This window comes from Phyllobates terribilis, unplaced genomic scaffold (assembly GCF_046119375.1).
Source record: "Phyllobates terribilis strain yellow unplaced genomic scaffold, ASM4611937v1 Scaffold_1__5_contigs__length_1240528914, whole genome shotgun sequence".
Taxonomy (NCBI): domain Eukaryota; kingdom Metazoa; phylum Chordata; class Amphibia; order Anura; family Dendrobatidae; genus Phyllobates; species Phyllobates terribilis.
Genome location: NW_027362761.1, coordinates 582,094,945 through 582,121,334, shown reverse-complemented (window position 1 = coordinate 582,121,334; position 26,390 = coordinate 582,094,945). Strand labels below are relative to the sequence as shown.

General features: G+C 48.2%; 1 protein-coding gene across 1 annotated transcript in view; it reads left to right on the top strand.

Annotated features, from left to right (window-relative positions):
- Positions 1-9,197: 9,197 nt before the first annotated feature.
- LOC141272029 (class I histocompatibility antigen, F10 alpha chain-like) overlaps positions 9,198-26,390 on the top strand; it is a 53,096-nt gene continuing 35,903 nt past the window's right edge. The window contains exons 1-4 of the mRNA XM_073682351.1: positions 9,198-9,249; positions 16,971-16,985; positions 18,991-19,251; positions 19,745-20,023. Of these exons, the coding sequence (XP_073538452.1) occupies positions 9,213-9,249; positions 16,971-16,985; positions 18,991-19,251; positions 19,745-20,023 (592 nt within the window). The 5' untranslated portion in view covers positions 9,198-9,212. The remainder of the gene's footprint in view (positions 9,250-16,970; positions 16,986-18,990; positions 19,252-19,744; positions 20,024-26,390) is intronic.

The window sequence follows — 26,390 nt, the reverse complement described above, 5'->3', positions numbered from 1 at the left end:
GGAGAATGTCATATGGTCAGATGAAACCAAAGTAGAACTGTTAGGTAGAAACACAACTTGTCGTGTTTGCAGGAGAAAGAATGCTGAGTTGCATCCAAAGAACACCATACCTACTGTGAAGCATGGGGGTGGCAACATCATGCTTTGGGGCAGTTTCTCTGCCAAGGGACCAGGATGACTGATCCGTGTACATGAATGAATGAATGGGGCCATGTATCGTGAGATTTTGAGTGCAAACCTCTTTCCATAAGCAAGGGCATTGAAGATGAAACATGGCTGGGTCTTTCAGCATGACAATGATCCCAAGCACACTGCCAGGGAAACGAAGGAGTGGCTTCGTAATAAGCATTTCAAGGTCCTGGAGTGGCCTAGCCAGTCTCCAGATCTAAACCCTATAGAAAACCTTTGGAGGGAGTTGAAAGTCCGTGTTGCCCAGCGACAGCCCCAAAACATCACTGCTCTAGATGAGATCTGCAGGGAGGAATGGGCCAACATACCAGCAACAGTGTGTGCCAACCTTATGAAGACTTACAGAAAACGTTTCACCTCTGTCATTGCCAACAAAGGATATATAACAAAGTATTGAGATGAACTTTTGTAATTAGCCAAATACTTATTTTCCACCAAAATTTGAAAAAAAATTCTTTCCAAATCAGACAATGTGATTTTCAGGATTTGTTTTCTCATTTTGTCTCTCATAGTTGAGGTCGACCTATGATGTCAATTACAGGCCTCTCTCATCTTTTTAAGTGCGAGAACTTGCACAATTGGTGGCCGACTAAATACTTTATTTCCCCACTGTACATACATACAGTATATATGTGTGGATGTATATACACACACACATTTTTATATATATATACAGTATATACACACACATATGTGCTTTTATATATAGATCGTATGGCCGGAAAGATTCAGGCTGGAGAGTGGACATGGGGACCAGACCTTCCCGATATGCTCCGGGGATCACTGGAGTGGAAGTCTCAGTGACTCCCCGGCGCTTGCGCAATACAAGACTGCGGCGATGTGCAGGGGAGGGGGGGATATGATAATTTATCACAGAGGCGGCGATTTAGGGGAATAATAAGCAGATAGGAGGGGGACGCCAAGCCTCTGGAAAACAGACTTTATAAAAACAGATTTCTCTGCAATCAGACCTCTACTATGGGCCATACAGGTGTGTATAGAGTTACTTTTCTATACCCTGTATGGCCATAGTAGAGGTCTGATATCGCCCAGGGGGGTGACAGATTCCCTTTAAGAGGCTATTTACATTATTCCTAGAAAATCTCCAGCTTTCACTTTCGCTTCCTCCAGCGTCTCAACTCTCCGTCCTCCCTCTGCCCGGTAACTGCTGATCAGCTGGAGATTCATTCTCCTATTGGAGGAAGCTGCACCTCCTGTCCAATCAGAGCGGAGCTCCGCCCTCCAGTGTACAGTGACTGTGATACTGATACATTGTGTCTGTCTTGGTTGACACTTACTGTACGTTCTCCTCCTCGGGGTCCCCCCATATATCAGGAGGAGGATGTTGCCCCTCATTGTGCTTCTTCTTCACGTGTCTGCGGTGTGTTCTGGGGAGTATGGAGGGCGATCAGTGATTGTACCAGATATTAGATGATTATTACGTCTTATTTATGTCGTATGTTGTGATTGTAGTTTATGTATCAATGTGTTGTCGTCAGGACAGTCCGTAAAAATCGGGCCCTTTTTTGCCCTGTCCATAAAATTTTTTAGACTTTTGTGATTTTTTTTTGAGGCTGAAGAAACTTTTACAGATTTTTTATGACTGTATTTATCATTTCACAGTTTATAGTGATGTCTTCATATCAGAATTTTGGGATGTAGACAATGGATCAGTTATAATGATTTATTATGATTTTCCAATGTGCTCGTCTGTCCATGATTTTTTGATAAGCTGACCAGAGTAAATAACAAGTCGAGTTGTCAACCCTGCCTGAGTGACAGGCAGATGTACCATATGTCCCTAGCAAGGCTCATCCAAAGGGCAGTCGCACTGGAGATTCTCCCAATATACAGGAGTTCAAGAACAGACTCGGAGCTCATATTGCAGGTACTGTCGGGGTAAAAGAGAATATATATTTTTGTAACTTTTATACTTTTGTAACTTTTATACGCTTTTTTGCTAATGTACTAACCACCATTTTGTGTCTTATAACAATAAGCTTTCCTTGCTACATATTACTCAAATCGAAACTTAAACTAAGACAGTTCCAGTGTTGCCAAGACTTATTTCAGAGAAACGAAAAAGATTATAAGCTGACGGCTGCAATATCTGCCCAGAGACTGAGATAAGGAGATGTGGACCAATCAGGAGTGGCCAGACACTGGACTTTCATGGCTTACCCCGCTCCGGACAACCTCTTTCCCCTCCCATTATGTAGTGTATTTAGGTTTGTGTATGTAGGAATAAACACAGAACATTGCTGAGAACGTTGTCTGTAGTAGTCTTTTGAGCGTGCTCTGAGTTTGAACCAGCTTGTTGTCTGACTCATTCTTTGAATGGTTGACCCATGCTCATAGTTTGAATTTGGAGTGACTGGAGGACGAGTGGAATGTCATCACGACCCCCACAAATGGCGCTCAACGTGCGGCGTGGCTAGCGGTACGCCGCCCTCCCGGACCCATATCGCTGATTTCCCTGGTGGTGACTGCGGTGGCTGAATTTGAGGCCTGATCAACCTCCATCGAACACGGTAAGTTGAGATGTATTTTATATGTCTCACTTGCCTGTGTGTCAGCCGCAGCGGTTCCTGTTGGGTTGTCAGGTTGGATCTGGGTGGGTGATCGGTCGAGTGGTGAGACCTTAGGCGTCCCGCACCACGTCCTGAACCAGCAAGTGTTAAAACGAGTGACGTCGCATGCCTGCGCGTGCTCGTGTGAACACCATCTCCTCCTCCTCCGGTCACTGAACTCTCTTTAGATAGCTGCCTCCCGTAACTGATAGTCGAGGTTTCAAAGCATTCCTGAATTGTAGTGTAAGGGAGAAAGGATCTGTGACGAATTGAGAAGTGCTCTTCGTCTACCACAGAGACTGCTGTAAAGTCAAAGTTAGGAAAGGAGATAGATTGAGGTGTACTCTCTATCTCATCAGTGTATTGAGGTGTACTCTACACTGACGGGTGGTGCCGTAGTAGGAAAGAAGACGGATTGAGGGGTACTCTTCGTCTTATACAGAGAAACCTCATAAGGAGGGGTTCTGCTGTCAGTCAGGGTGCCGTGGTGAGTCGTACTGTAAAGTCGCCATTCAAGGTTAGGGAAGGGATAGATTGAGGTGTACTCTCTGTCTTATCAGTGTATTGAGGAGTACTCTACACTGACGAGTGGCGACCTGTAGACTGCACCCGTGATCTGAGTCGCGACAGATCATTGCATTCTATAAGAAAATGTTGCGTATATTCAAATTTGAAAGATCTCGTAAGTTGCGGAATGCTGCTGTAGGAGTTAAGCCAATTAGTGGAGTTACGGGAAGGCAAGAAGGCAAGAAGAATGTTAGGAATTTGTATAACATGATAAGCTTATCCAGTACAGGCAGGCTTTAACTTTCAGTGTAGAAAGAATGTGTTACACAGAAATTGGGAAAGCTAGGTGAGGACTCCTGCACCAGGCTCAGACACATCTTAGAGTAGATGGTGCAGGGGGGGAACAGAGAATGCCGAGCCTTTGTTCGGATACATGAAAGCTGCAGAATGTGATTTGTTATGTGACCCTAAATTGGCCGTAACCCCGTTGATGCCTGTCACTACACCGAGCCCTCAGCCACCGCCCTATAATGGTGCCAACAACAAATCACCGGAGGGGTGGACGTGTCGGGTGTGTGGAGAGCAAAACCCACCTTGGGCGGAGTTCTGCTGTGTCTGTGGGGCGGGCCGCCCATGGCACGATGCCCAGCCTGCCTCCAAGAACACTCCCACTCCACCTCCTCCCTCCAACGGCCATCTTACTACACCTTTTCCTGCCTCCAAGAACAATCCCACTTCCACTCTAACTCCTCCCTCCCACGGCCATCTTGCTACACCTCTTACTTGTTGTGGGAAGCCCGGAAAGCCCCAATCCGGCCTATATCCACTACTAGATCCATCCGGTGCATATTACCAGCCACCAGCACAGGTGGAAAAGCCCGCAGTCCCAGAGCACCCATCTGAAACTAATGTGACACCCTCTGCTCCAGTCCACGATGCTGAGACGCTTTCCCTGTTTCCTATGGGAGTCACCCACAACCCTGGGGATATCCTCCTCAACTCCCCAGAATTTCAGGCCAGACTGCTCTCCCTCCGCCAACATACTGTTACTCAAGACGATACGAAGCCAGATGAGGGATGGGCTCAAGATACTCCAGCCCCCCCCCCCCTCCTTTACCCCATACGTCTCCTATGGCATCCTTCACCCCACATCCATTACCCGTACTCCGGCCCTTGCTCCAAGCAACTGCTGAAAGAACCCCACCCCCCAGCCCCTCAGAAGTCTGGGACCCCTGCCGCTCCCGGAATCTAGTAGACTCATCAGGACGCCCTGTCACTCTGTCAATAGGCTATGGTGACATCCTTACACATCGGGTGGGGGCCATAGTCAACCCTGCAAACACCTGTATGAGCCATGTTGGAGGATTGGCTCGCAAAATTTCCCTTACTGCTGGTTCTACTCTGGCTGCAGAATGCCAGGCTCACTTAGCCGAAAACGGAGAGCTTTCAAAAGGCCATGGATTCCACAAAAGCAGGACCCCTTAGTACGTATGAATCCGGCCTAGAATACATGAAACAGTTAAAAGCCTGGGCTCAGAATCGCTTGTCAGATCAAGCTGGATCTGTACAAGATGTTCAACAAGACCCTGATGAATCTGTGGAAAGATATGCTGCAAGACTCAGCATGCATTTTGAGGATCTCGGATACAGTCCTCACGTCAAGACGCAGGCCGTCCTGTTGGTTCAGGCCCTAGTAGATGGCCTACAAGACGCTCTCAGAGATGAAGTCCTGAGAGTACGGCCCGAGATTCGTTCTTCTTCCTTCAACGACGCGGTGGACATCGTTAAAGCTTTCCAAAAATCAATGCTAAAAATGGAAAAGGATACTAAGCCAAAGAAGAAAACCGCTCCTGCCATGGTATATCAAGCTTAAGAAAGCTACCCACCCCCTGGCAACCAACATGGAATCAAGTGGGTAATGGTTAAAGGCACAGGTGATGATACTCCTCCCACATATAGAAAACAAGACAGAAGAGATGACAAGGGACCATCTAGAAACAGAAGACAATCTCGTGATTCTGAAGGACGCATGCTGTGTTGGGAGTGTGGTAACCCTAATCACATTCTCAGAGACTGTCCAACCCGCAGACAGTACCATGACCGCTCATTTCATGACGGTCCACACAACCATGGACCTTCCCGTGAACCATCTCATCCACGCCAATGACGGCTCGGTCAACCAGTGTCCACTTTCCCGGCTACGCATCTCACGGCCGCCTGTGGGATTGTCACTTTACAGGTGGACCATCAACCACTGGAGTTCCTGGTGGACACTGGGGCGGCCACATCTGTCATTTCCTCTGCACAGCTCCCTCCTTCTGTATCCCTATCACCGGATACCCTCACCTGTGTTGGGGTGGAAGGCCAACATACTTCCTCTCCACTCACAGTCCCTGTGTCTGCAGGACCGTTCACCGGAGTACTCACAAGATTCTTGGTCTCTGAAACTTGCCCTGTCAACCTGTTGGGAGCCGATCTCTTAGAGCGGATGAAGGCAACAATTACCTTCGGAAACCATGGTATAGAGCTTCTTTTGAGGGACCCTCATTCCGAACAAGGGACTGAAGACCGCTGTGTTCTTAAAGCCTTCCCTCTCATGATGATGACCATACAACCTCACACTCTTCTTGATATCTCACAGTTCCCTCACTCTCTGTGGTCCAGTGGGCCAGAGGACGTCGGCCTCCTTCAGGTTCCCCCGGTCCGAGTACACCTCAAGCCTGGACATAGGTACCCACGGTTGCCACAATACCCCCTCAAGGCTGCACAAGAACAAAGCTTGAGTACCCAAGTCGTTTCCCTCCTGGAATCAGGAGTCCTTGTCAGATGTGTATCTCCATGCAATACACCCCTCTTTCCTGTAAAAAAAAGAAAACCGCTCCGGGAGAGCCTCCAAGATACCGGTTGGTTCAGCATCTCAGAGCCGTCAATGCAGCTACCATTTTAGAAACTCCAGTGGTACCCAACCCAAACACCCTTTTGTCTCAGATGCCTCCAACGGCCACCTTGTTTACGGTGTTAGATCTGGCCAACGCCTTCTTCAGTATACCCTTACACGAAGATTCGTGGTTTCTTTTTGCCTTCACCTTTCAAGGAGCACAGTTTACATGGACCAGGACTCCACAAGGAGCCCAGAACTCTCCTAACCAATTCACTCATTCTATGAAGTCTATTCTGGAGCCATGGGTTCAAGAGAACCCTCAGGTCACCCTTCTACAGTATGTGGATGATCTTTTACTCTGTGGCACTGAAGAAAATTTGCCAGAGATGTCAGCATCCCTTCTCTGGTTTCTTCACTCAGCTAACTGTAAAGTCTCGAAAGGCAAAGTCCAATGGTGTCTGCCCAAGGTCATTTTCCTCGGACATTGTATTTCACAAGGTGCTAGACATCTGACTGAAGAAAGAAAACAAGCCATCATGGATATCACTTTCCCAACCACCTATTCCGCTATGCAGACTTTCCTTGGCCTTATCACTTACTGCAGGCAATGGATCCCTGATGCCTCAAAGCTCATGCAACCTCTGTACGACTGTCTCAAGAATGAAGGCTCAGTTTGGCTTCATGCCAAAGATCCACGTGTTTCTCATCAACACAGACTATGTTTTGACCGCCTTAAACAGGCTGTTGTCTCTGCCCCGGCCTTGGGCTTACCAGACTATACTCAGCCATTTCACCTTTTTGTCTCGGAATCGGAAGGTCATGCCTCTGGAGTTCTAGCACAACGTTATGATCATAAGTATCGGCCTTTGGGCTACTACTCAGCCCGCCTGGACCCTGTCGCCCGAACTGCCCCCACGTGCCTTAAGGCGGTCCACGCTGCTCACATTCTCCTTGACAAGTCAGCTGATATCGTCCTTGGACATGATCTAGTTATACAGGCTGGCCATGATCTCTCGGCTGTTCTGCAACAAACATCTCCGAAACATCTCACCAACCAAAGACACCTGCGGCTGCAGTGTTCCCTATTGTTGCCCTCCAATATAACATTTATCAGATGTCTGACTATCAACCCTGCCACTTTGCTTCCACCTTCTAGGGGGGAAGGTGAAGAGGGTGAAGGTCCATTGGTGGAACCTCATGATTGTATAAAAATTTTGCAGGAAGAGACTTCTGCTCCAGAGAATATGGTGGCACATCCGCTCGCAGACCCTCAAGGGAAGTTCCACACGGGATATGCTGTCACAACAGACCTAACAGTCCTCAAGGCTGAAGCTCTACCACCATACATGTCTGCACAAGAAGCTGAACTTGTGGCTCTCACAGAGGCCTGCCACCTGGCAGCAGGAACAAAGGCGAATATATATATATACCGATTCCAGGTATGGACATGGAATTTGCAATGATTCTGGACTCTTGTGGAAGTCTAGAGGATTCATCACAGCTGCAGGTACACCAGTGAAACATGTCTCATGGATTAAGGCCCTAATGAAGGCCCTGGAACTACCCATTCAGGTTGCTGTTATCAAGGTCAAGGCTCATGGAAGACTAGATTCCAGGGAAGCCAGGGGCAACCACCTAGCTGACCAAGCAGCCAAGACTGCAGCAGTAGAGAATGTGTCATCAAAGTGGCAGGAAAAGGAAGAAGAGATGGGGGAAACCCTGCAAACCGTAGCTGTGGCGCTCACTAGAGCAAGAGCCAAAGAACAGCCGGCGGAAGACCATACAAGTCCAGCGGAGACACGAGTGGAATCCAGGGGGGTCAGGATGCCTGAAGAAAAATTGTGTGAGGAACAAAGGAAGACCCCCACTGAAGAAGTTAAGCAATGGAAAGCGGCAGGAGCCGTGCTGGCAAGTCGCAAAGATTCAAAGGTCAACTCGACTCTTTACCAAGTGGATGGGAAGCCTTGCTTGCCTAGACGCATGTACTCAGCTGTGGCAGCATGGGCTCACGGGCCTACACACAGAGGAAAGAATCAAGCCTTGGCATGTATCAAGAAACTGTACTTTGCACCCGGAATCTCTTCCACTGTGACTGCGTACTCAAAATCCTGCTCTGTCTGCGCTACCTGCAACCCAACGTGTACGGCACGGGTCCCTCTTAAACACCTGGCTAAACCAGACTACCCTTGGCAGAGAATACAAGTCGACCATATCCAAATGCCTAAAGCAGGAAAATACGAGTACGTTTTGGTAGCCGTGGATATGTTCTCAGCCTGGCCCGAGGCCTACCCGGTTGTCAACATGACTGCTAAAGTCACAGCCAAGAAACTGATCACCGAAATTGCCTGCAGATTTGGAGTTCCCCAAGTCATAGAATCGGACCAAGGACCAGCTTTCACAGCAAATATCTACAAAGAACTCTGGAACACGTTGGGAACAGATTTGGGCCTCCACACTCAAGACCCAGCTCTTGAAAATGACCTAAGATCATCCCCTCCCCTGGCCCGACCTACTCCCCATAGTATTGTATCATATCACACACACTCCTCAGGCCAAACATGGGCTGACTCCCTATAAAAATTTTGTTTGGGACCCCCACCCAAGATAGGAGAGATTAGGCCCCAAGAGTTGTCTGAAACACATGATAGAGTGGTAAAATTTGTGATTGCCTTGTCTAGAGAATTGACTAACACCCGCTCTCCAGTATCTGCTTCTCTCCCAGAATCTACAGGTGATGCAGTACATGATTTCATCCCAGGCGATCTAGTGTATGTGAAGAAGTTTGTCCGGAAAGACTGCCTCCAGCCGCGGTTCGAGGGACCGTACACTGTGCTTCTCACCACCCCGACGGCTCTGAAGCTTGAGGGCAAGAGCACCTGTATTCACGCCTCCCACTGCAAGAGAGACAGAACGAGTCTATAAAAGATGACTACCTTCTTCTATATCCTTTCCATATGCTTACTGTCTGTCCCAGGGTGGACAGCTACCACACAGGGGTAGATATCTCCTTCTTCTCAGGTTGGTTGGGAGGGCTCAAGGGATTCCTCCAACAAGTTTGTCTAGTAATGGGAGGTCTACTAGTATTGGGCCTGGTGGTCCTGTGCTGCATAGTCCCCTTATACAGGAAAAATATAACCAATGCTGTCCCAACCTCCGGGACCTTTCTGAATCAAGAGAAGATATGGAGAAATACACTCCTTTGAACAAGTCTGACCAGCCCCCCCATGACAAAGTTCAATTGAGAGATTTAGTTTAGGGACAGTTGGGAGAACTCCATGTGTCATCCAGGATAGGGCTCGATTGTCTGGGGGCGTCCCATAAGGGGGCAGCTTCTAAGATGATTGGGTGAAGAAATCCACCTCCCCTCTCCCCACACATGGACAGTCTCAAAGGCCCCGAAGCAAGGGAAAGCTTAGTGTTTAGGGGGGAATGTCGGGGTAAAAGAGAATATATATTTTTGTAACTTTTATACTTTTGTAACTTTTATACGCTTTTTTGCTAATGTACTAACCACCATTTTGTGTCTTATAACAATAAGCTTTCCTTGCTACATATTACTCAAATCGAAACTTAAACTAAGACAGTTCCAGTGTTGCCAAGACTTATTTCAGAGAAACGAAACAAGATTATATAAGCTGACGGCTGCAATATCTGCCCAGAGACTGAGATAAGGAGATGTGGACCAATCAGGAGTGGCCAGACACTGGACTTTCATGGCTTACCCCGCTCCGGACAACCTCTTTCCCCTCCCATTATGTAGTGTATTTAGGTTTGTGTATGTAGGAATAAACACAGAACATTGCTGAGAACGTTGTCTGTAGTAGTCTTTTGAGCGTGCTCTGAGTTTGAACCAGCTTGTTGTCTGACTCATTCTTTGAATGGTTGACCCATGCTCATAGTTTGAATTTGGAGTGACTGGAGGACGAGTGGAATGTCATCACGACCCTCACAGTACCTTTACAGGTTTATAATCCAAAGGTCTCCTCCTTGCAAAAGTAAGAACATAAACTTCAAGGTGCACAGGATTCTGAAAGAGATTCTGCAGCAGCTGCAGTGACCTGGGAATAAAGGAGAGCAAAACGAAGCTTTAAGGCTAAAAGATTTCTTTATTTGTACAAAAGCAGTAAGAGACCAAATGTGTTCTAAAATCGACAAACAGACAAGTAAAAAAAGACAAAAAGGGAGTCACAAGCAGGAGGATACCTGATGGTGGGTAGGTAAGGAGCAGAAAATCAAAGCAATATATCCATAAATACCACTGTGATGATTAAACCTGCTCACAAAACCGTCCCACCAAACAACAGAATGCGGTCAAAAAGTTGATGCCAATTCTTACTCATTCTGCTTAATGGTCCCAGAAAAACATTTGAGCATCCCCAACGCGCGTTTCGCTTATTATATAATTGCTTTCTCAAGGGGAGAGTAACTGCAGTGACTTGTATAGTACATTACTTCACCAACTGCAGAACCTCCAGACCTGTGTACACTATAAACATCATGTATGGTGTATTCATAGCATGTGCTATAAACAACAGAAGATACATTACACTTTGTACACACTGGAGTGCCTCGTGCAGGTCTTCGCTATGGAGCATGGTGGAAATGTACAGTACAGACCAAAAGTTTGGACACACCTTCTCATTTAAAGATTTTTCTGTATTTTCATGACTATGAAAATTGTACATTCACACTGAAGGCATCAAGACTATGAATCAACACATGTAGAATTATATACTTAACAAAAAAGTGTGAAACAACTGAAAATATGTCTAATATTCTAGGTTCTTCAAAGTAGCCACCTTTTGCTTTGATGACTGCTTTGCACACTCTTGGCATTCTCTTGATGAGCTTCAAGAGGTAGTCACCGGAAATGGTTTTCACTTCACAGGTGTGCCCTGTCATGTTTAATAAGTGGGATTTCTTGCCTTATAAATGGGGTTGGGACCATCAGTTGTGTTGTGCAGAAGTCTGGTGGATACACAGCTGATAGTCCTACTGAATAGACTGTTAGAATTTGTATTATGGCAAGAAAAAAGCAGCTAAGTAAAGAAAAACGAGTGGCCATCATTACTTTAAGAAATTAAGGTCAGTCAGTCCGAAAAATTGGGCAAACTTTGAAAGTGTCCCCAAGTGCAGTTGCAAAAGCCATCAAGCGCTACAAAGAAACTGGCTCACATGAGGACCGCCCCAGGAAAGGAAGACCAAGAGTCACCTCTGCTTCTGAGGATAAGTTTATCCGAGTCACCAGCCTCAGAAATCGCAGGTTAACAGCAGCTCAGATTAGAGACCAGGTCAATGTCACACAGAGTTCTAGCAGCAGACACATCTCTACAACAACTGTTAAGAGGAGACTTTGTGCAGCGGGCCTTCATGGTAAAATAGGAAACCACTGCTAAGGACAGGCAACAAGCTGAAGAGACTTGTTTGGGCTAAAGAACACAAGGAATGGACATTAGACCAGTTGAAATCTGTGCTTTGGTCTGAAGAGTCCAAATTTGAGATCTTTGGTTCCAACCACCGTGTCTTTGTGTGACGCAGAAAAGGTGAACGGATGAACTCTACATGCCTGGTTCCCACCGTGAAGCATGGAGGAGGAGGTTTGATGGTGTGGGGGTGCTTTGCTGGTGACACTGTTGGGGATTTATTCAAAAATTGAAGGCATACTGAACCAGCATGACTACCACAGCATCTTGCAGCGGCATGCTATTCCATCTGGTTTGCGTTTAGTTGGACCATCATTTATTTTTCAACAGGACAATGACCCCAAACTCACCTCCAGGCTGTGTAAGGGCTATTTGACCAAGAAGGAGAGTGATGGGGTGCTACGCCAGATGACCTGGCCTCCACAGTCACCAGACCTGAACCCAATCGAGATGGTTTGGGGTGAGCTGGACCGCAGAGTGAAGGCAAAAGGGCCAACAAGTGCTAAGCATCTCTGGGAACTCCTTCAAGATTGTTGGAAGACCATTTCCGGTGACTACCTCTTGAAACTCATCAAGACAATGCCAAGAGTGTGCAAAGCAGTCATCAAAGCAAAAGTTGGCTACTTTGAAGAACCTAGAATATAAGACATATTTTCAGCTGTTTCACACTTTTTTGTTAAGTATATAATTCCACATGTGTTAATTCATAGTTTTGATGCCTTCAGTGCGAATGTACAATTTTCATAGTCATGAAAATACAGAAAAATCTTTAAATGAGAAGGTGTGTCCAAACTTTTGGTCTGAACTGTATGTATATGTAACACCCCTTTAAGCCGATCTCTATAGACTGGGTCCCTTATAGTTCTCACCTCACTATGATACAGTTCCTCCATCCAAATGTTGCCTGGAGCTCTTTAGGAGTATAGGATGACCTTCTTTTTCTTCACCTGGGTTCGACTTAAGATACCACTGTACAAGCTCAATACACACTTGAAAGAGATGAGCTTAACCCCTTACTGAAATAATACATAATGGTATGTCTTATGTCGGCTCCCTGTATTATTCATCTATCATCTGTCTCTAACCACTGCCAGTGGAGCTCCGCCGCAGCTGTTGACCCATTAAATGCTGCTGTCAATCTGTGACAGTAGCATTTATAGTGTGCTGCCTGAAAACCCCTGTGATGTCATGATGATTCTCATATGAAAAATAGCCCCAAAGCCCACTGCTCCCTCCACCATGCATCTCTGTGGTTATGGTGCTCTTTTTGGTGATGCACACTGTTGGCTTTGCACCAAACATACCTTTTGGAACTATGGCCAAAAAGTTCAACCTTGGTCTAATCCGACCATACCATGTTTTTCCACATGCTTTTGGCAGACTTGGTGGAGTTTTTGGCAAAAGATAGCTGGGCTTGGATGTTTTTCTTTGTAAGAAAAGGCTTACATCTTGCCACCCCACCCCACTGACCAGACATATGAAAACTATGGGAGATTGTTGTCATATGCAGTATACAACCAGGACTTGCCAGAAATTCCTACAGCTCCTTTAATGTTGCTGCAAGCCTCTTGGCAGCCTCCAGGACTAATTTTCTTCTTGTCTTTTCATCAATTTTTGAGGGACATCCGGTTCTAGGCCATGTCACTGTTATGCCAAATTTAAGCCACTTCTTGATGACTTCTTCAGTGTCCATGATATATCTAATGGCTTGGAAATGTTTTTGCACCCTTCTCCTGACTGATAACTTTCAACAAAGAGTTCCCTTTGCTGTGTTGTAAGCTGTTTATAGACAAAGGCTTTTGCTGTAAATTGCAACTAAGAAAATGTCATAAAAATCCTACTAGAACAGCGAAACTTTCCATGGGGTTAATCAGAATACCTGTAAATGATGGCGGCTGTGTGCTGACTACTATTTAAAGGAAATTTGTCAGTAAGATCAACCCTCCTAAGCCTTCTGTATGGGCATGCTGGTCATAGAAGGTTGAATAAAATGGTGCAACCACATTACTTTAGTTTGATAATTTTTATTTTCACCCTCAAAATTATTTATGTTTGTCAACAGATTTGTACATTTCATGGGAAACATTAAAGGTTGAAAAGGTTCTAAAATGATTCTTTTTGGTAGGATTTTTTTTTTACATGACAAAAACCTGGCATTTTAACAGGATTGTATAAACTTTTTATATTCACTCTATGTGGTATCTTAATGTTATTAAAAGTTCGATCTAACAAAATATAAAATTAATTAACTCGATTGGTAAACAACGTAATGAGAAAAAAAAATCTAAATCCCCAAATTACAGTTTTTCGGCTATTGCAAAACTGCAAGAAAAGGGAATATAGACATTGTACCTACCCATAACGGTACTGAAAAAAATATCAGTTCAGGGAACTATGGGTCTTGGAAAATGATGACAAAAGCATTTTTTTTTCAACGAAATACTTAGCACTTAATGCTTAATTAATGCTTTTAATTTTAATACTTAAAAAGTAAACTATGCATGTTTGGTATCACCATAATAACAATGACCTGGAGAATCATATTGCCAGGTCATTTCTACTGTCCAATGAATGCTGTAAAAACAAAATCCAAAAATCAACGTCGGAATTGTTCTTTTCGCCACACTTTGAATTTTTTCTTCCCGCTTTTCAGTACATTATATGATAATATAGATGATGTCATTCAAAATTATCTTGCAAAAAAATAAGCCCTCATACGGATATGTCGACAAAGAAATACAAAAGTTATCGCTGTTTTAAAAAGGGGAGGAAATAACAGAAGCACAAAAAAGGAAAATTGCTATGTCTGGAACGGTTAAAACAAAAATGGCAAGAATTGAGCAAGGAACAACTAATTATCTACTACAACACAATTACAACAGGCACATGCTATACTCATTCAGATACCAGAGAGTGGGTGACTGGATTCTCCTTTGACATAGGCCATGAGGAGATGGACAACTTCTGGAAGTCTGGCTGATCAGCAGACATTATACCTAGTTGGTGGGCTGTCAGAGCTCATGCTCTGACACTTTTTTGTTCCTTCCAGTGTCATGCTTTCTAAAGTCTCATGAATACAGCACTAGAACCTCCCAATACATGGATACAGCACCAAAACCACCAGCAGTTCAGGAAAATAGAAGTTCACACACACCTTTCTCTGGCCAGCTAGCTTTGCTCTTCTTCTTCAGTCTGTTCTGCCAATCAGTCTTTTAATTTGCTGCCCCTCTTCCAGAATGCAAAGAAAAGCAAGGGTAGCTGGGAGCTCATCAAGAGAATGCCAAGAGTGTGCAAAGCAGTCATCAAAGCAAAAGGTGGCTACTTTGAAGAACCTAGAATATAAGACATATTTTCAGTTGTTTCACACTTTTTTGTTAAGTATATAATTCCACATGTGTTAATTCATGTAACATACCTGGCAGCCTCCTTGCATAGTGGTCCATCTCCCACTGTGCAAGAGCGCGCACTTGATCTCCAGTCCAGAATGTCTCTCTGGCTTCCCTCCATGCTGTCTGTTTGTGTCTGTTTCTGCTGCTTAAGGGCGGCGCCCGATCACTTCCTGCTTTTTGTACCTGCTGTGGGTCACACCCCTTGTGCGTCCTCAGCCTATTGCTGTCTGTCACCTGGTATTTAACCCAGCTGCCCCAATCAATCCCTGCCTGAGCATTGTGTTTCATTCAGTGTGTGCTTTCACTCTGAAGGTGCCAGGTCCCGTTCTGTGTTCTCTTGTCTGCCTTTCCTGGAGGCTGTATTTCCAGGCCTGTCTGAACACGCTCCTAGCCTGTTCCTCCCGCCTTCTAGGGGCCGATTACCTAGACCCGCTCCTGTATCTTGTCTGTCCTGTCTGAACACGCTCCTAGCCTGTTCCTCCCGCCTTCTAGGGGCCGATTACCTAGACCCGCTCCTGTATCTGAATGTGCCAGGTCCTATTCCTTGTTTTCTTGCCTGCCTGTCTGCCTTCCTGGAGGCTGTATTTCCAGGCCTGTCTGAACACGCTCCTAGCCTGTTCGTCCCGCCTCTCTGGGGGCCGTATTCCCAGACCCACTCCTGTATTCCGCTGCAGTGTCGGTCTCCTCCGTACACTCAGTTCCAGTCTGAACTCGTACCTAACTCCTGCTTGTTGTCTCTGTACTCCCGTTTGTGAGTTTGTGGTCCACTCGCTACTTCTCTGCAAGTACCCTGTGGGTATCTGGCTCTGCCTTTCCCTTCCTGTCTGTTCCGTGTGAACAGAGCCCTGTCCCCCCTGCTCTGCCTTGCTCACCGCTCCGGCGGTTCTAGCCTGCTCTGCCTTGCTCACTGCTCCGGCAGCCTTGCTCCGCTCTGACCCTTTTGCTCGCTGCTCCGGCAGCCTTGCTCCGCTCTGACCCTTTTGCTCGCTGCTCCGGCAGCCTTGCTCCGCTCTGACCCTTTTGCTCACTGCTCCGGCAGCCTTGCTCCGCTCTGACCCTTTTGCTCACTGCTCCGGCAGTCTCGCTCCACTCTTATCCTTTTGCTCACTGCTCTGGCAGCCTTGCTCTACTCTTGCTCACCGCTCCCGGCGGCCTCGTCCTGCTCTGCTCTTGCTCACCGCTCCAGGCGGCCTCGTCCTGCTCTGCTCTTGCTCACCGCTCCAGGCGGCCTCGTCCTGCTCTGCTCTTGCTCACCGCTCCAGGCGGCCTCGTCCTGCTCTGCTCTTGCTCACCGCTCCAGGCGGTCTCGTCCTGCTCTGCTCTTGCTCACCGCTCCAGGCGGTCTCGTCCTGCTCTGCTCTTGCTCACCGCTCCAGGCGGTCTCGTCCTGCTCTGCTCTTGCTCACCGCTCCAGGCGGTCTCGTCCTGCTCTGCTCTTGCTCACCGCTCCAGTCGGTCTCGTCCTGCTCTGCTCTTGCTCACCGCTCCAGGCGGTCTCGTCCTGCTCTGCTCTTGCTCACCGCTCCGGGCGGTCTCGTCCTGCTCTGCTCTTGCTCACCGCTCCGGGCGGTCTCGTCCTGCTCTGCTCTTGCTCACCGCTCCGAGCGGTCTCGTCCTGCCCTGCTCTTGCTCACCGCTCCGGGCGGTCTCGTCCTGCCCTGCTCTCGCTCACCTCTCTGGGCGGCCTCACTCTGCTGTGTTTGTCCGCCACATCTGTGGTTCTGTTCCAGAGTCCCAGTGTGTACTGGGTCCTATCCCGCCAGTGTCCCTACCTGCTAGTGCCTCCCTGTCTGCACTCTAGCTGTGCTTGCCTGTACCCCTCTGCCTGTATTGTTCCTGAGTCCCAGTGCGTACTGGGTCCTATCCCGCCTGTGTTCCTACCTGCTAGTGCCTTCCTGTCTGCACTCTAGCCGTGCTTGCCTGTACCCCCCTGCCTGCATACCCGCCTGCCTGCATACCAGTTGTGCCAGCCTAACTAGTCTGTTCCTGTATTCCCCTGTGTGGTCAACAGCCGTGTCCGGGGTCTGTCCTGGAGTAGCACCTGGTCCCTCTGCTCGGTTCCTCCTTGGTGCACTGGCGTCGTATGCCGTCGTGCGACCCTGGTCGGATGGGTGAATACCTAGTTACGCCCCTCCAGGCATTCACTCTCTGGCACGGTCCAGTGGAATCACACGCACACGTCGCTCAGCCCGGGCGTGTGCATTACAATTCATAGTTTTGATGCCTTCAGTGTGAATGTACAATTTTCATAGTCATGAAAATACAGAAAAATCTTTAAATAAGAAGGTGTGTCCAAACTTTTGGTCTGTACTGTACACATTAACTGTAGCGCCGGCGTCTCTGCCTCCTGCTGGGCAAAGACGCCGCTCCCCTCACCGCTGCTGTCCTGGTCCGGCGTCCTCCAACTCCCCTGCTGCTGTTGCGCGCTTCCCGGGCACTGTGCTTAGGGCGCGCGTGCGCTCCCTCCCTCTTAAAGGTTAAAGGGGCCGCGTGCGCCTTCCTATAGAGTCCCCGGCCAATGGCCAGAGGACCTCTCCTATTTAAAGCACCTCCTCCAAAATGGAGGTGACTGTGCGAGGTTGTTGTTTGTGTGCTAACACTCTCCTCAGCCCTCAGGTTCCAGTGCCCGCCAGTCTGTCTGTCAGCTGTGCCCGCCAGTCTGTCTGTCAGCTGTGCCCGCCTGCCTGTCTATCAGCAGTGCCCGCCAGCCTGTCTATCTGCCATGCCCGCCAGCCTGTCTACCTGCCGTGCCCGCTGGCATGTCTACCCGGATCACCTGTCTGGCTACCAGCCGTTCCCGCCTGCTTGCCTACCTGGATCACCCGTCAAGCTACCTGCCGCTGTTCCTGTCAGCCTCAGCCACCTGACCCGTGGGAGTCGCCTGCTCTCACACAAGGTCGGTCCCAGAGGGGCACCTGGCTCCCCTGCCCGGTCCCTCCTTGGTTCACGGAGTCGACTAAGACGCCATGTGGCCAGGGTCGGTCCGAGTAGGCACTTAGTTTCGCCCCTCTGGTCCCTCCTTGCATCCCAGCACAGAGGTTCCACCACCCGGACCCTTAACATTAACATTGGACAAACCCACCTATATCGATGGGTTCAGCTGACAGTATAATGTGTATAAGGGCCCCTGATTGTTGGGCAGATGGAGATGCGAGTCTGGCATGTCTGATTTTAGACTGCAGATCCTTTTTATTCTCTAAGAGATAATCCAATGTCAGAGATATCTGACAACAGCTCTCTCTTGCAGAACACAGCAGAGCGAGTGCTCCTATCTATGGGAGATTTGGGCAAAATAGCTGCAGGGCTGAAGCATCATTCAACCAACAGCTATCTAAAGTGGCTTTAGTCAAAAACTTGTTCGGCTGACATATGTCCTCTTTTAGACGGCTGTATTGTCAGTGTTGTGTTGTCAATGTGTATACCAGACAGCACATTGACCCAAATATAATCTATTATGTAGTGTGACAAATTAAGGATTACTAAATCTTTATTACTACAGGATTAAACCCATTATTGGTACATGAATACAGCATCAGAACCCCCAATACATGAATACAGCACCAAAACCACCAGTAGTTCAGGAACTCAGTAAAAGAACCACCATCAGTCTGGGAAAACAGCACCACAACCACCATCAGTACACATACATAAAACCACCATCACTGCACAAACACATAACCAGAACCATCATCAGTACATGAATGCAGCACTAGAACCACCATCAGTACATGAATACAGCACCAAGCATAGTGCAACAATCAATTGAAATGTTAGGTTGTTATATTCAATTGTCAATTGCATAAACCTGCAAATCCCATTATGTACTTAAAAATGGAAAGATATGATGATGGGAGTTGTTCTTACCAGCCATCATCAGACTGCAGTTTATACAAGAACCACAGTGATTAGACGCAGCACTATTAAACATTCAAAGAGTGACTTAAATTTTGGGAGATATTTGGTATGTTTTAGGATCTTTAATTCTGTGCAGATTCATTTGTGACATGTAACATTCTGTATGTCTCTCTCAGACAGTCACTCTCTGCGATATTATTACATGGGCATCTCAGTTCCGGGGCCTGGGCTGCCTGCATACTCATCAATTGGATATGTGGATGATCGGGAGATTGTGAATTATAACTCTGACAGTGGCAGAACCCGACCTAAGGTCCAGTGGATGGAGAAGCTGGAACCAGAATATTGGGAGGAACAGACAGAAATAAGTAAACAAGCTGAGACTGCATTCAGACTTAATGTGAAGACACTGATGGAACGATTTAACCAGACTGGAGGTGAGAGACAAATTTATACATTAATATACACAATACACACTACATTGTATACACTACACTGTCTTCAGACTTGTCTTCAATCCAGCACATCTGAACGTCATTGGTCGGCAGTTGCAAAGAGAGTTGCCAGCAGTGGATCTTGATTATTTCTCCCAAATGCATTCCGTATGGCAGGATATTCCTCAGGCAACCATTAATAACTTGAGTGATAGTAGCCAAGTCGTGTAAGACCAGGGATTTCTGCACGTGGCGCTCATACTCAATACAGATTTTTGAAAATTTTGTTTCCATTTCTTGTCCATCCATCTTGTGATTTCCATAATTTCACGACTTTTCCTTCATGATGCTGCAATTTCAATTTTGAGGAGTGTAATAGATGTGATTGACCGTATTATATATAATACACATACTTTATGTTATACATCTGTACACACCTGTACACACATACATTGACCAAATCACATGCATACATATGTTCCTGTGTTGTCTGCAGGTTTCCATATTGTCCAGGTGATGTCCGGCTGTGAGCTGAGAGATGACGGTGGGATCACAGGGTACAGTCAGTACGGATATGATGGGAGAGAGTTCCTGGCCCTGGATACACGGACATGGACATTTGTCCCCACCATGGCCCAGGCCCAGATCACCGCACAGAGATGGAACAGTCCAGATATACAAGAAGGGGAGAGAAACAAGAATTATCTGGAGAATATCTGTATCGAGTATCTGAAGAAACATGTGGAGAACGGGAGAGAAGATCTGGAGAGGAGAGGTGAGTGCTCATCATCACGGCTCCGCTGTCTGCTCTGTCCTGTCACATCTCTGTGTGTGATGTGTGACGTCTGTTTATGTGACGTGTCTGATATGTGATGTATGTACAGAGCTCTGGCCATGTATAGAGTGGACAAGAGCAACTACACTACGGGTTATCAAGTCTACTAGAGTCATATGGAAGAGAATAAATGGGACATTTATCATTATGTCACAGGTAGATGTGAATCTAAGTTTTCCTTCACCCAGGGCAAAAATTCAATTTGGTGCCCCCCATCCTATACATAACTTAAGCGGTTTGAGTAGTCGTCTTGTAACCGCTCATATGCGATTTGCATTCCAAAGAGTTGTTCTTCCTAATTCAAATAGGAAGAAGAGAAGCTATTTGACACATCACTATAAGTATGAAAATCACATATGAGCGGTAATGAGAACACCGCTGGAACCTGCAAGCTGAGGCGAATCCTAACAGTGTGTATATTACATGCGTCTAGGATTTTGGCATGCCACAGTGCTTAATTTTATTATTAATGCTCCTACATACCGTAAATACAGATGTAGTAATCCAGTAATCTTTACATTGTCAGATGGAACAATATTTTATTAACATAGCCATGTATCACAATAACAGTACAGGAAAACAGCACTAGAACCACCATCAGTACAGAAATACATCACCAGAACTACTAACAGTACAGAAATACATCACCAAAAACCACCATCAGTACAGAACTAAATCACCAGAAACACTATCAGTACATGAATACAGGGGCGGAACTACCGCCCGTGCAGCCGGTTCATTGAACGGGGGCCCCGAGGGAGAGGGGGCCCCTCCAGCCTCCAGCAGGGCCGCCATCAGGGCATGACTGCCCTGACTCCAGTATGGGGCCCGGCCAGTAGGAGCCCCCTCGGAGCCCCCCTCTTGTGCGTCTCTCTCCTCATGGGGCCCCCGGCCCCATGCAAAGCGCCGGGTCCAGGACATCTCATAATTCCTCTGACTTCTGGTCATGTGACGGCGCCGTCACATGACCGGAAGGCAGGAGAACCTGGTGTCAGCGATTTGGACGAGTGCCAGGATTCTGCAGGGATCGCATGGGGGTAAGTATAACAAGTTTTATTTTTTTTTAAATACAATTAACTAGGAGTGGGGGGAATGGGAGATGCACATGGGGGGAGGGGAGAGATGAGAGATGCACATGGGGAAGGGGAGAGATGAGAGATCCACATGGGGGGAGGGGAGAGATGAGAGATGCACATGGGGGGGAGGGGAGAGATGAGAGATGCACATGGGGGGAGAGGTGAGATGAGAGATGCACATGGGGGGGAGAGATGAGAGATGCACATGGGGGAGGGGAGAGATGAGAGATGCACATGGGGGAGGGGAGAGATGAGAGATGCACATGGGGGGGAGGGGAGAGATGAGAGATGCACATGGTGGGAGGGGAGAGATGAGAGATGCACATGGGGGCAGGGGAGAGATGCACATGGGGGGAGGGGAGAGATGAGAGATGCACATGGGGGGAGGGGAGAGATGAGAGATGCACATGGGGGGAGGGAAGAGATGCACGGGGGGGTGAGAGATGCACGGGGGGGATGAGAGATGCACGGGGGGTGGATGAGAGATGCACGGGGGGGTGAGAGATGCACGGAGGGGGATGAGAGATGCACGGAGGGGGATGAGAGATGCACGGGGGGTGAGCTGCACATGGGGGGGTGAGAGATGCACATGGGGGGGTTATGTTTACATAACTTTGTTGCCTTATGAAGGGCGGGGGGGGCCCCCAAAAATTTCTTGCACAGGGGCCCACTACAGTCTGTGTCCGCCCCTGCATGAATACATCACCAGAACCATCAACATTACAGAAATACAGCATCACAAATAAACATTTTCATCCAGGTACCTTAAAAGTGACATCTTCTCTGACTGGAGTTGTTCTCTTTTTTTCTTCTCCACCTTGTCCAGACACTAGGGCTACTTTTCATAACCAGATCTCGTTTCTGCAGATTTCCATCTTTTCTGGTCTTTTGCAACACACCCAGAACAGGTGCCCTTAAAAATAACATTATTATTATAATAATTAATAAAAAATATCTGCCCTACGCAGAGCTCCTGAATAAACAAATGCCCCTCATGTACTCCCTGCACATGAAAAGACCCCCACAATGTACTTCTTATGGTGCATGGCCTCCACATTGTACTCTCCTATAAGATATTGCTATTACATTGTCTGCCATTATGAGCTATAACCACCACTGTCCTCCCTTATTAGCTATAACAGCCACACTGTCTGTTTTTGTTAGCTATAACAAGTGTCCCCCACCACCCTGTCCCTTTCCCATACTGGGGCTCCTATTCACATTGTCCCTCACACAGTGCACCCTTCTGTACTGCCTGGTCTCTATATCCTCTCTTTGCTGTCCTCCCACGCTGCTCCCTCTATATACTGGCCCCTAAACAACCCAGTCTTTATACTGTGCCACCTGACACTTTTCTCTCCCCGTACTGGTCCCTTATATTTCCCCCATACTGGCTTTTCACACTTTTCTACCTCCATACTATCCCCTCACACTCTCCCACATATTGTCTCCTCACACTTTTTTAGCATATACTCTCCTCTCATTCTTCCCCCCATACTATCCCCTCACACTCCCCCCCCCCGTACTGGTCCCCACACTTTTCCCCCAATACTGTCCTATCACACTTTTCCCCCATATAGTCTCCTCACACTTCCCCACCATACTGCCTCCTCACTCACACTGTTCACCCATACTGTACCCTCACCCATACTGTACCCTCACTCACTCCCATACAGTTCCCCCATTTTTTCCCCTATACTGTCACCTCACATTATTCCCTCCCATACTGTCCCCTCACATATCCCCTTACACTGTCCTAACACACTTTCCCCCAAAAAATGTCCCCAGACACTTCCCCCCCATACCACCCCTTCATAAGATCACCCCCCCCCCCAATAAAACTCCCATTTCTTTGGCTCAATTACAATGCTTACCTTATCTGTTTTCCTCCTCTGTGGCACAGGAGTGACGTCAGCAGCATGATCAAGTGACCTGTTCACTATTATGCTGACATCGCCTTGACCCCACAAGTGCCAGCGGTCAAGGCTTCAATTGTATAAGACATAATTACAGTGCAGGGAGTCAGCGTTACACTTGTTCTCTGAGCCGTCTGACATCCAGCTTGGAGAAGAGTCAAGTCTCCCTCCAGGAGGCAGCAATATGCTGCCAGTTTGGAGACATTTTGGATAGCTGCATTAATTATGCAGCCCAATGGTGCCCCCTGCTAGCTGTGCCTGAAGCAAATGCCCCACTTGCCACCCACAAGTAACGGCCCTGGTCACAGTGATGACCGTAAAGTACGACTAAACTCACACTCCATATTCTGCTGCGCAACAGTGTTGTTGTATTTTCTGTTAGACTCACTTTCTGTTGATAAATATGTAGTGGTCGGCTGCTGTGTCTTGGGGTATATTCACACCTGATGAGGCACTGAATTTGGAGATGTGATGAGGCACTGTATTTGGAGATGTGATGAGGCACTGTATTTGGTAGTGTAATGAGAAGCTATATCTGGCAGTGTGATGAGGTGCTGTATCTGACTGTTATGCACACGCCCGGACTGACTGGCGTGTGCGTGTTTAGTGATTCCATTGGACCATGAACCGGAGAGTGCCTGGAGGGGCGTAACTAAGTATCTACCCGATCCGACTAAGGTCGCACGACGGCATACGACGCCTGTGCACCATAGAGGAACCGAGCAGAGGGACCAGGTGCTACTCCAGGTCAGACCCCGGACACGGCTGTTGACCCACACCGGGGAATACAGGAACAGGCAGGTTAGGCTGGCACACAGACTGGTGGGTAAAGGCAGGCACAGCTGGTATGCAGACAGGCGGGCACTGGTAAGCACGACTGGCATGCAGGCAGGGGGTACTGATAAGCACGACTGGTATGCGGGTCGGGGGTACAGGCAAGCACGGCTGGAGTGCAGACAGGGTGGCACTAGCAGGTTGGAGCACAGACTGGATAAGGTCCAATACAGACTGGGGCTCAGGAACAGAACCGCAGATGCGGTAGACAAACGGAGCAGAGCGATACCGCCGGAGCGGTGAGCAAGAGCAGAGCAGGGCGAGGCCGCCGGAGCGGTGAGCAAGAGCAAAGCAGGGTGAGACCGCCAGGAGCGGTGAACTAAGGCAGAGCAAAGCGAGACCGCCTGGAGCGGTGAGCAAAGGCAGAGCAGAGCGAGACCGCCTGGAGCGGTGAACTAAGGCAGAGCAGAGTGAGACCGCCTGGAGCGGTGAGCAAAGGCAGAGCAGAGCGAGACCGCCTGGAGCGGTGAGCAAAGGCAGAGCAGAGCGAGACCGCCGGAGGGGTGAGCAAAGGCAGAGCAGACAAGACCACCGGAGCGGTGCAGAGCAGGCAAGAACCGCCGGAGCGGTGCAGAGCAGGAAAGAACCGCCAGAGCGGTGACCAAAGGCAGAGCAGAGCGAGACCGCCGGAGCGGTGAGCAAAGGCAGAGCAGGCAAGAACCACCGGAGCGCTAAGCAAGGTAGAGCAAGCAAGAACCGCCGGAGCGGTGCAGAGCAGAAAAGAACCGCCGGAGCGGTGAGCAAAGGCAGAGCAGAGCGAGACCGCCGGAGCGGTGAGCAAAGGCAGAGCAGGCAAGAACCGCCGGAGCAGTGAGAAAGGCAGAGCAGGCAAGAACCACCGGAGCGCTAAGCAAGGTAGAGCAAGCAAGAACGGCCGGAGCGGTGCAGAGCAGGCAAGAACCGCCGGAGCGGTGCAGAGCAGGAAAGAACCGCTGGAGCGGTGAGCAAAGGCAGAGCAGAGCGAGACCGCCGGAGCGGTGAGCAAAGGCAGAGCAGGCAAGAACCGCCGGAGCAGTGAGAAAGGCAGAGCAGGCAAGAACCACCGGAGCGCTACGCAAGGTAGAGCAGGCAAGAACCGCCGGAGCGGTGCAGAGCAGGAAAGAACCGCCGGAGCGGTGAACAAGGCAGAGCGGGCAGAAACCGCTGGAGCGGTGAACAAGGCAGAGCAGAGGAGACAGGGCTCTGTTCACGCGGAACAGACTGGAAGGGAAAGGCAGAACCAGATACACACAAGATACTTGCAATGAAGTAGCGAGTGGACTCTAAACTCACAAACGGAAGTACAGCGACAACGAGTAGGAGTTAGGTGCAGGTTCAGACTCTGCAGAAAAAGGGAAGGTACGGACATAGAGAAAAACAGGAGACAGGTTAGGAGACAGTTCAGACAGGAACTGTTACTGCAACAAATACAGGAACGAGCCAAGGTAAAGCCAAGTGCTGGTTCAGAAAATGCAGGAGAAAGGGAAGGTACGGACATAGAGAGAAACAGGAAGCAGGTTAGGAGACAGTTCAGACAGGAACAGTTACTGCAACAAAATACAGGAACGAGCCAAGGTAAAGCCAAGTGCTGGTTCAGACAATGCAGGAGAAAGGGAAGGTACGGACATAGAGAGAAACAGGAAGCAGGTTTAGGAGACAGTTCAGACAGGAACTGTTACTGCAACAAATACAGGAACGAGCCAAGGTAAAGCCAAGTGCTGGTTCAGACAATGCAGGAGAAAGGGAAGGTACGGACATGAGAGAAACGGGAAGCAGGTTAGGAGACAGTTCAGACAGGAACTGTAACTGTAGCGAGATACAGGAGTGAGTCTGGGTATGCGTCCCCCAGAGGGCGGGACGAACAGGCTAGGAGCGTGTTCAGACAGGCCTGGAAATACAGCCTCCAGGAAGGCAGACAGGCAGGCAAGAAAACAAGGAATAGGACCTGGCACATTCAGAGTGAAAGAGCACACTGAATGAACACGTTGCTCAGGCACCAGCTTCCAGGTGAAGCTGGTTTAAATATCCAGTGACGTACAGCAATAGGCTAAGGATGCATTAGGGGTGTGCCCACAGCAGCTACAAGAAGCAGGAATAGATTGGGCGCCGCCCTTAAGCAGCCAGAACAGAGGCAAGCAGACAGCATGGAAAGAAGCCAGGCTAGCAGACTGGACTGGTGATCAAGTTTGCGATCTTGCATAGTGGGGGATGGAGCACTATGCAAGAACGCCACCAGGTAAGTTACAGTACCCCCCCCTTTACGCCCCCTCTTCTTCAAGCCTGCAAGGGTGTTCTGCAGAGAATTTGGAGGCCAATCCTTCTCTTCAAGAGGACTACCTCTTCTGTCCACCTGAGGAAATGAACCTGATCTCATTATCTTGGTAGCTAGGATGCTTCCTCCCATCAAGCCATCCTTAGCAACAGAAGAAATGGGTGAAGTACCGGGAACAGCACACAGAAAAGTCTCTCTCCATTTATTATCAGATAGCACCCCGGTGAATT